General features: G+C 35.8%; 1 protein-coding gene across 1 annotated transcript; it reads right to left on the bottom strand.

Annotated features, from left to right (window-relative positions):
• Positions 1-375: 375 nt before the first annotated feature.
• On the bottom strand, positions 376-9,692 carry LOC106071441 (V-type proton ATPase subunit E-like). The gene is made up of 9 exons (XM_013231549.2): positions 9,531-9,692; positions 8,377-8,442; positions 8,136-8,245; positions 7,762-7,828; positions 7,225-7,317; positions 5,974-6,042; positions 5,760-5,857; positions 2,176-2,263; positions 376-1,801 (listed from the first exon to the last, which is right to left on the bottom strand). The coding sequence occupies exons 1-9, from the start codon at positions 9,564-9,566 to the stop codon at positions 1,739-1,741; spliced, it is 690 nt and encodes a 229-aa protein (XP_013087003.2). The 5' UTR covers positions 9,567-9,692; the 3' UTR covers positions 376-1,738.
• Between the last annotated feature and the right edge of the window lie 270 nt (positions 9,693-9,962).

Genomic DNA, 9,962 nt, shown 5'->3' with positions numbered 1-9,962 from the left:
AGCAGCTTTCTTTATCTTGTCCTATGTCATTCCAGTATCCTCAGCTTCACTGTGGGTCTGCCCACTTTTCTTGGGGATTCCAAAGTGCCTACCTTACAACATTGGTAGCTGGATTTCTCAGGGTGTGTCCTATCCAGCTCCACTTTAGCTTCTTGGGCTTATGGGATTTTGTCTAGTTCTCTCCCACAAATTGTCAGTAGTTATCTTTTCAGGCCACCTAATATCCTGCGTAGGCATACGTTAACATTAACAAAGGTCTGGAGCCATATTATAGGGTCTGCCTTGCGTGAACTGAATTGGGGCATGTACAGCCATACAACTTTTAAGTTTTTAAGAAAAAAAGTTCTTGAAATAGATTTAAAACAAACAAGTGTCTGGTATTTTATACAAAATTTTATTTCTAGTGTCTACACCAACTGGAAGATTTGATCGATTCTACTATTAACAATACGACCAGCCACATCAGAAACTAAACAGACTAAAACTAATACTTTGGGATAAGACATCTTGGTTACAATGTACAAATACATAGACCTTGAACCTGAACAGGACACACTGACATGAAATGTTATGAACAGTGACCAAAAAAAAATAAAAAAATACAAGAAACCATTCATTCTATAAGAAGTAATTATTTTGATTCAAGTTTATTTCTTTCCAATAGAAGTGTATCCAATGGTAGCACACAGCACTGTTCATTGTTGACACACACACAAACTTATGCATTAAACTACTGAGTGACCCACATGTTCAATCTACACAACAGAATCATCATACTGTATCACAGACAGCATCACTCACAACTACAATTTCCAATCAAATTCGACACACTTATCTCACATGTTGACTGACAAACGAACAGGACTGGACATATTTTAAAATTAAAAACTCCCTTTTGTCCTTGTAATAGCACAGAAATAAATGTGATCCTTTAAACAGGCTACATCAATCAACATGTGAGACAGAGACAAAAAAAAAAAAAAAATGAATACTAAGAACTAAGGAGGACACACAGCACATGCAACAAGATAAATACCCTTAGACTAAAACACCACTTGAATATAGAAGACTACAAAGGTTTTGTCTTGGTATTTAAATGGATCACAGCCATTAATGATGAGGTGGTGGACTGAGTGGACCAGGTCCAGCTGCAGGTACACACCACTGGGTCGATACATATCAATATACAACAATGAACTAACTAAACGTTGAACAGAGGAATGGAGGGTACAACTAAGTATAATAGAGCTATGAAATACATGTCAGTGCTTTAGTCTTTAACCCCATCTCCCAAGGTACAAGTTACCCAGCTGTCTACAACATTCTTGTAGTGCAAAAGTTAAAGAGAAGTTAAAAAAAAAAGAAGCACATAAATATTTTATCAACATTCATACATAAATAATGAACCATGGCTACCGAAGGAAATATATACAAAGAAATGTAGAGCTAAAAAAAAATAATTCTTAAATCATACAACTAACATCATATGAGCTTAAAAAAAAAAAAAAAAAAAAATTTCTTCATACAAGACGTAGCATATTTTCCAGGTGACCTAAGAAAAACAAGGTAATTATGAAACCCATTTCATAAGCACATAATCAAAAGGAATGTCTATAAATTTGACAAGGTTCTCACATGACTGTTATAGAGACCACAATGGTTTACACTCTGGTTTAAAATAAAATGTTCCAAATGTACAGAGAGATGAGATAGATTTACTTCTAAACTATCATGGCAGTTAATCACGGAACTTTCTGTTGGGATTTGGTCCAAATAAAGTCTCTCTGAGCTCTGGTTGCATCTGAAGTTAAAACAAAAAAAGTAATGAATGATTTGGAATTAGGGATCAGTGGTACAAATAAAAACAGCAAGGCATAAAAAAAAATTCTCTTTGAGAAATAATTGTCAACAAATTATTGGTTAAAAAACTGATTTCAGCAAAGAAAAGACTCAGTATTGTTTAAGACACAAACTTTACAAAAGTTTTTTTTAATTTTTCAAAAGAGTAAGCATATACATGAATAGAAATATTTACAAGTTAGTTATTAGATTTCCAGATCTAGAATTGACTATTTAGTTTCATTTATTAATTTAATGAGATAAATTTTAATTAATAAATAAATGGTTAAGCCTTTATGCACCCACTGCATTAAAATAAAAAGCAAAAGGCCTCACCTTTGAGGAAACCAACTTTAACCTTTCATTAAGTGTGTTGTTAATTTTGATTTTATCGCCATGAGCAGACAGGATAACTCCACCAATTCTATGGAGAAAAAAAAAAAGCAAAATAGACAAAATCTAAAATATAGCATTTAGAGTATATAAAAAATTATATATAATAAAATTCTCAACCATTGAAGTATTTAGATTAATTTCTCCTGGCCAGCAAAGCTAGTTTTTTTTAATGCTGAGCTGTAACCTTTTTTCCAGCTGTTGTGCACTGCCAGAGTTATGTTGGGCTAATAGGTTCTGCCTAAGGTGAATCAAATTTGGGCATTCTAAGAGAGTGTGATCAATAGTCTTATAAGGGTGTGTGCACATTGTCTACAGTATGGGGTTTATTCTGTTTTAAAGGTGCATGTCCTATTCCAAGTTGATAGATGATAGGTAGTAAATCTTTGTTGGGGAGGAAATTGTTATTGTCCAGTTTGTTTGGTGTGGTCATTTCTTGTGAATGGCTCAGCCTGTGCTTCCTGGTGAACACGAGCCCCTTTTCTTTGTGATTAATGGTAACAATGACCAGACAGTATACTGATTAACTGGTATGTCCAGTTGCACCATGAATGACCCCACCTTTAGCATGTTTATCCACCTTCATTTCCCACGATGCCTATTTGCCCTGGAATCCATTGTACTGACTGTGATATTAAAAGTTGATATTATATGGTCATTTATTAGGATTAATGTTATGAGCTCTCCTGGGCTAGTACATGTCAATGTTTGAAGAGTAGATTGTTAAGTTATAGATTTAACATTCACATTAACCTAGATTTTATTATCAATGCTATTTTTTGTAGATATATATTTGAACAAAATGTGTTTTAATTTGGCTACTACTTATTTACTATCAAAAGTAGATGAAGATATTGTTATGTATCTCTCTATCCAGGCTCTCTGCAAACTGCACCATACACCACCAACTTAAAGAACTTGACAACTCAGGGCTCCAAAGTAACGTAACACTTTAATAGTTGAAGAAATAACAGCCAATACTGTACCATCCATTTTGCAGTCAGCAATGGTCGCTTCCTTCTTTTCCTTCAATTGGCCTTCACCTGGTTGCATGGACGTCGTGCTTTCATCGCCATCCACGTTGAATTCAGAAAACGTTTCCTTCTTCTCCTCCAGTTAGCCTTCATCTGGTTGCATCGATGTCGTTGTCGCATCGTCATTCATGTTGCACTCAACAAAAGTAGCCTTCTTCTTCTCCGCCAGTTGGTCTTCATGTGGCTGCAGTTATTTCTTGGTAGAATCACCATGCACGTTGGACTTCGAAAATGCCACCTTCTTCTTTTCCTCCAGTTGATCTTCCTCTTGTTGTTGTGACGTTGTGGTTGCATAGCTCTCTTGTCGGTCGGTACTGAGGACAGCCACTTGACACATGGAGAGGTATAAGATGTAAGGGCTGGGGATACCAAGATCGTTGGCCAAAAAGGTGACTTCATAGGACTTTTCAGAGAAGGACTGGGATGGGTTTCAAATCCACAGGACAGGGAATTGTGGAACAGGTCATCATCTTCAGCCTTGTCTGGAGTGCATGCTCGTGGGGCAGGTTGGCAACACTCCTCATGCAAAGGTCCCTCGTCTTCGGCCTCAGGCTTCATTCTGCTTTCTTCACCACCATCAGGACCTCTCTCTCTTGTCTCAGTATCGGGCCGATCACTTGTTGGTTTCAGACCTTGTCGATGACTTTCGTCTTTCAAATGTCCATCAATGTCAACGTCAGACTGCCTTGGATTCTCTTTACCACCATCAGAACTTTCCTCTCCAGTCTTGGCAGCTGGACCAACGTCTGTTAGGTTCGGACCTGGCTGGTATCTCTCGACTTGGATATGTCTCTCAACGGCTTCGTCAGGTTTCAATGGGTCCTCATTATCACCACCAGGACTTCTCTCGCTGAGCTTAGCATCTGGATGAACGTCTGTAGGGTCCAAGCCTCTCTGGTAGCTTTCATCATGTAAACGTCCTTCAGCAACAGGCTTGTAGGCAAAATCAGCGTTCTCTTGATCTCATATCATATATATGTGCTCATATCAGGTAAAGCTTCAGCACAAGATTCGTTCGAACTATGGGCAGCTTCCATTGTCTCTTCATCTGTCTCTTTCGGCTCCACAGGTCTGTACTCCCTGTTTTCAGATTGACAGGCAGCACCACATTCATCAGCATTGCCGTTGTCACTGCATATTTCTTCAAAGCTTTGGGTGGGTATTAGTTCATTGTTTAACGGTGGCGCAGCTCCTTTATCTTTCAAGTCTCTTTGGTCGTACAGGGTTTCTTCCACCACGTCCATCGTTTTGACCACGGGGCTCGTCACTTCTTTCACTGAGGTACCCATCTCTTTAATCTCTCTACTGATGTCCTCGGTGTACATCTTCAGTGTCACACTCATAGCCCGAATGAACTCTCCAAAATCTGGTGAGACTTCAAACAGATACGTGTCTGGATCTTCCTCTTCTTCAACTATACATTCTCGGAGGCGTGCTTGTAAGGTTTCTTTATTTCCGCTCGTTTTCAGATCTAGATCACAGAGTTCTTCCTTCAGTTCTCTAAATTCAAGTTCGTACAGCAGTTTCAGACGAGCCATAGTAGATCCGATCCAATCCGATCCCACTTCTGACACCAGTTGTTCTCTCTATCCAGGCTCTCTGCAAACTGCACCATACACCACCAACTTAAAGAACTTGACAACTCAGGGCTCCAAAGTAACGTAACACTTTAATAGTTGAAGAAATAACAGCCAATACTGTACAATTGGCAGCACGTAACACAAGACCGTACAAATATCTCTTCGATAACACCGTTCCGTCGTATCAACTCTTGCACTGGCCTCTCCGTATCGTTCCGGGCTTGCACTGGGTTCAACAGTTCAGGACTGACTTCACACACTAGGCTCGTTGTGTCGGACTCGATCACAGACCAAGATCAAGACGCCGTTCGTCTCAACTGTACTTGATAGTACTCCGCACTGAACCGTCGTAATGCTCCGTACAGAACCACACCGCTGAACTGTGCTGTAGTCGACAGGACTATAGTGAACCGGGCTCTGAACCCCTGCCTTGAACCGTCTTGACTGCGACACCTCCTCTCTAATATAGGGTCCCTACTGGCCTTCTCGAACAGGACAGAACGCCGCTCGACGTTTCTAGGTGGTCAGATGACTACAACTCTCGTGACACTCCTGAGCTCTGTTCATGACGTCGATCCTTCCCAGACCGCCGTCGATCCTTCCCGAACCACCGTGTTGACACTCGTCTCGGCTGACAGTCGTAACTCGTCACGGTTGACCGCTCGTCTAGCGCTGGCCTGGGGCGATTTGCGTTGGCTGACTACACACACACCACTACCCCCATTTGTGCCACCACCAGGTTTATAACAATATAAATCAAGAGCTAATCAGATTTGATCTATTTGCAATTCAGAAACGATTTTATTTTTGAAAAAAAAACCCAATAAACTTTAGATGGAAACCAGGCATAACTAAATAAATGAATTACCAAAACAAAAACAAAAAAAAAAAAAAGAAATAATAATGAACTCACAGATCTGCTGGAAGGAAATTTTGTTCATCTATAGTTAATTTGACTTCTAGCTTCTGTGTGAACTTTTTATACTGGTCTTGAACTTCTGGGATAATTTTCTAAAGAAATAAAAGAAACAGTAATCAAACAATATATAAGAAATTAATAACATTTTTTCCCTTATTATCCACATCAAAGTGATCTAGTAAAATAAATTAAAAAAAAACAAACTCACTCTCATAAGGTCCAGGTCCTGTTGTCTCACTTGAACTGTGACTTTAGGCTCCAACAGCTGGACTAAAGCCTAAACATTTTTTATAAGAAAATACAGAGTGTACCATAAATAACTACCAGATACACTTAAAGTTTAGAAGGAAAAGCTTCTAAGTTTAACCAGTACAGTACAATAATAAACAAATATAGAATAAATATAACCTGTCATTTTAACAATAAATACCAATATTTTGTCTTTTGACTTCAATGACCTATGTCCTAACCTTTTTACCTCTGTGACTATTTTTATTGCACATGTATATAAAAGAAATTATTCATGTACAGTGTAATACAGAATTAACAAAAAGACCAGGTGCGAAATTCATATTAACAACATAGACTACATTTTTTTAAGTTGAAGATACACAACTAAGTTTTAAAAATAATAGTTTCCATGAACCGTTTGACAACTAGAGTCGCTGGGAGTCACCGATTTTGTGTTGTAAAATTTACACACGCACTGCTAGTTTTTAAATAACTATTTATACATTTACTAACTCTGACCTAGAAGAGCGATAGTGACGCTATTTTTAGGTGTTTATTTTGTATCTGCAGCATGTTGGAATGGATTTTAAGATTTTTTTTTTAAATTACGTTTTCTTTTGCTAGCCTTCAAAATGGAACATATTTAGGTTTATGTGTAGGCTTTAATAGAATAAGATTTTAATGTTTCAGATGTAGAATAAGAATATAATGATTGGCCCATTGGGGTAAGTGATTTAGAGCCAATGAGACCAATAGTAGTGAAAATGAATAAAAAATTGATGCTAGATCCAGTATTGAATATGTTAGATCTAGTCAAACGGGAGATTGGAAGGCAACTAAATATGACTTAATATTATTATGTTTTTGAGCTCTGCAGGCCTATTTAGGACTTTAAACATGATGCTTAACCCTATGTCTATTATTTCTATTATAAAAAGAAGGTTTTTGTTAGTTTTCATTTGTTTTTTTTTTCCTGTGAATTTAGTCATAAAATTGATTTTTTTAAATAACTGAGTTATATCCCTTCTCTTTGGGATGGGGTAGATAGTTTCTGACAACTGCTTAGTGGTGAAAGGATTAATGATATTTTGAAGTGTTTTTGAACAGCTTTGACTGTGTGTCTTAAATAAGCTCCGTGTGCATGTTTATTTTTGGTTTACTTTGAAGCTCAACATTCAATAGGATCCCAAGAGGTTGTGTTATTTCATAGCTATCTTTGTTACATTACCTGCATAGTTAGCTTGATCATGGTATCTCTATACCTAGAAGGATCCTCGGATGCCATTTTATATGCAGTTTTTCTTGCATCATCAAGAAGTTCCTTTAAAGAAAAATTATAATAATAATTATAGTTATGCGTAAAACAAAATAATTCTGCTATCTGTGGAAAATGTAACAAGTTTTCGTGATATTCTGACAGACGAGTTCAGTGAATGTAGTGAATGACTTAAGTGACATGCACTAGAAAAAATGTTGACATGCCGAGTTATTTATAAAAGAACAATGCTGTAACTCATTTTTTATCCATAAAATAGTTGCTTTAATATGCACTGAGCTACTCAACTTCGCATTAGTTTTATTACTTTATGAGCGAATGAAAAAAAAACACAACTACAACAGAAAATGTAAATGTTTCTTCCTGAAAGCAAGATTAAATAAAAGAACAATTTAACAACAAGTAAAAGACAAAAATAATGTTATTGTTACAAATTAATTATACTACAATATAGATTTTTTTTTTTTTTTAATATAGCAAAAAATTTACATTCAATAATTCCTCTTTTCTCTTCAGAATTTGTAGACGAGAGCTGTTCAGTAGATTTGACTGCTGGCTGTAAAATGAAAAGGTTTTGTTTTAATTAGTGAAAAATATATAATAATAATAATTTGGTTTATTTTCATTAACGCATATATGCCTATTACCTTTTGACATTATTTCAAGGTAGACAATTATTATCCTATTTTCTACTAAACTAATGAGCATAATATGAAATTACCATCAAAGGCCATTCATGGTAGAAAATTATTTTAAGAAGTAAACAAAAGACTATCCAATGCACCCAACTTGTGAAGTTACTTATATAGAGGCTCTTAAAAAAAAGTGTTTGTAAGATTCTTGCTAAAGCAAGTAAAGCTTACATTTTCTTTTGCAACTCCACTTGTTTAATTTTCTTGTCATAGTGGTCCATAATTTTGGCTCTTGCTGTTTGAACCAAACGGCCTTTCTCTAAGTTAAATTCCTCCTCAGCCTATTAGAAAATAAAATTAAGAGGCAAAATGAAGTACTTTTATGGTATCTAAGATAGTCAAACTATTTGTATACATCAATTTCAAGTTATCAGGTCTAGGAGAGGCAAAGAGGACCTTCTTAGATACTGACCTTTGCATCAATCTCTTCGACTTTTTCAGATGCTTCCTGATCAATGAAAGCAATCATATGGGCAATCTGTAAAAAAAAAAAAGAAAAAAAGGACATACATATAAAATTTGTTTAAAAATATAGGAGAGTATGATAGAGAAAGATACCACACTGAGAACTTGAAATGGCATGGGATATTTTCACCTGTCACCAGTGTTTGTTTGTTTTTGAGTAAGCAAATTGGATTTGTATCTACCACACTACCACATAGTATTAGACCAAGACCAATCATGTCCAATGCAACTTTGACACAGATTGTATGAACTTGGGAGAAAATTATGCCATTTCTGCCTCGCCTATAATATTGCAAGTGCCAATATGAATATAAAACAAAAGCGCTGGTAGTTAAACATCAAATAACCAAGGTCACTCTTTCTAAAATCTAACATATAAATAAGGACATTGTAGTTGTACACAATGCAATAAGCCCCGTTGTAAAGGCACTGCTCAGAATGACTTGAACAAATACTGGTAGCGCACTCAGCCACATTTTTTTCAATTTAATAAATACAATTTTAGAGTCAAGATCTAATTCCTTTGACCTTCTACTTGTCATACCAGAGTCGCCAGAGATATATTCCGTGCAGTTAAAGACTTTCAAGCTCAAGCTGTTTTTAACAATGATACTATCAGAATCTCAATTGTAGATTAGATAATCAAGTATTGGTTTTTCATTTTATTGACTAGATCTGGATCTTAGATCTAGATTTACCACTCAAAATATTTGCCCAAACAAGAAAAATTAAAATGCTACCAACAGATAGATCTAGAGTTCTAGACTAGATCTAGAAGTTCTACACATAAACTCCACAACTCGTACATAGAGATCTAGATCTAAATCTAGCGTTCTCTCTGCTGCTTTTTAATATTTATCATTTTAGACATTTATTATGACAATATTCAGAATTATTCATGATTTTCAATGTCTGTTGTCTTTGACCAACTTTGACGTAGAGACAGAGATGAGTCTTGAGTGACTTGGTTGAGACGAGTTGAGAAGTCATCAGTTGAGTCGAGTTTCAGTTTGCATTGGTCTGAATCGATAGTTTGGATGTAAAACTACATCAATATCCTGAATAGCAAAGTTAAATAGAAGAGAATAAAATACAGCTCACCTGCCCTTGGACTTCTGAATCGCTCATTCCAGCCATTTTTCAATTATAAAAGAGATGAAGAAAACCAATAGAGTCACTACTTAGTGAACGTAAGAAACTAAGCTCACAAGACCCACGGAAGTTGAAGTCTTGTGACAATAGACATTGCCAGATATGTCTAAATTGTAATAAATTATTTGTACATTTAAAAAAACAAAGTAATATATATTTAAGTAAAACGTAATTTGAACGATCATAACTATGCATAAACGTTTAATAATAAGTATTTTGATTAACAAACTTTGTATGTGACGATACTTAAGTTCTCATATAGAATATATATATATATATATATATAATCATATACTTATAATTTTAGTTTAGAAACGATAAAGCCGATGTGGCACAAGAAAAGGTAAATACATGTTGTCACACATCACTTAGCTATATATT

This window comes from Biomphalaria glabrata, chromosome 6 (genome assembly GCF_947242115.1).
Source record: "Biomphalaria glabrata chromosome 6, xgBioGlab47.1, whole genome shotgun sequence".
Taxonomy (NCBI): Eukaryota; Metazoa; Mollusca; class Gastropoda; family Planorbidae; genus Biomphalaria; species Biomphalaria glabrata.
This window is presented reverse-complemented; position numbering and strand designations above follow the sequence as displayed.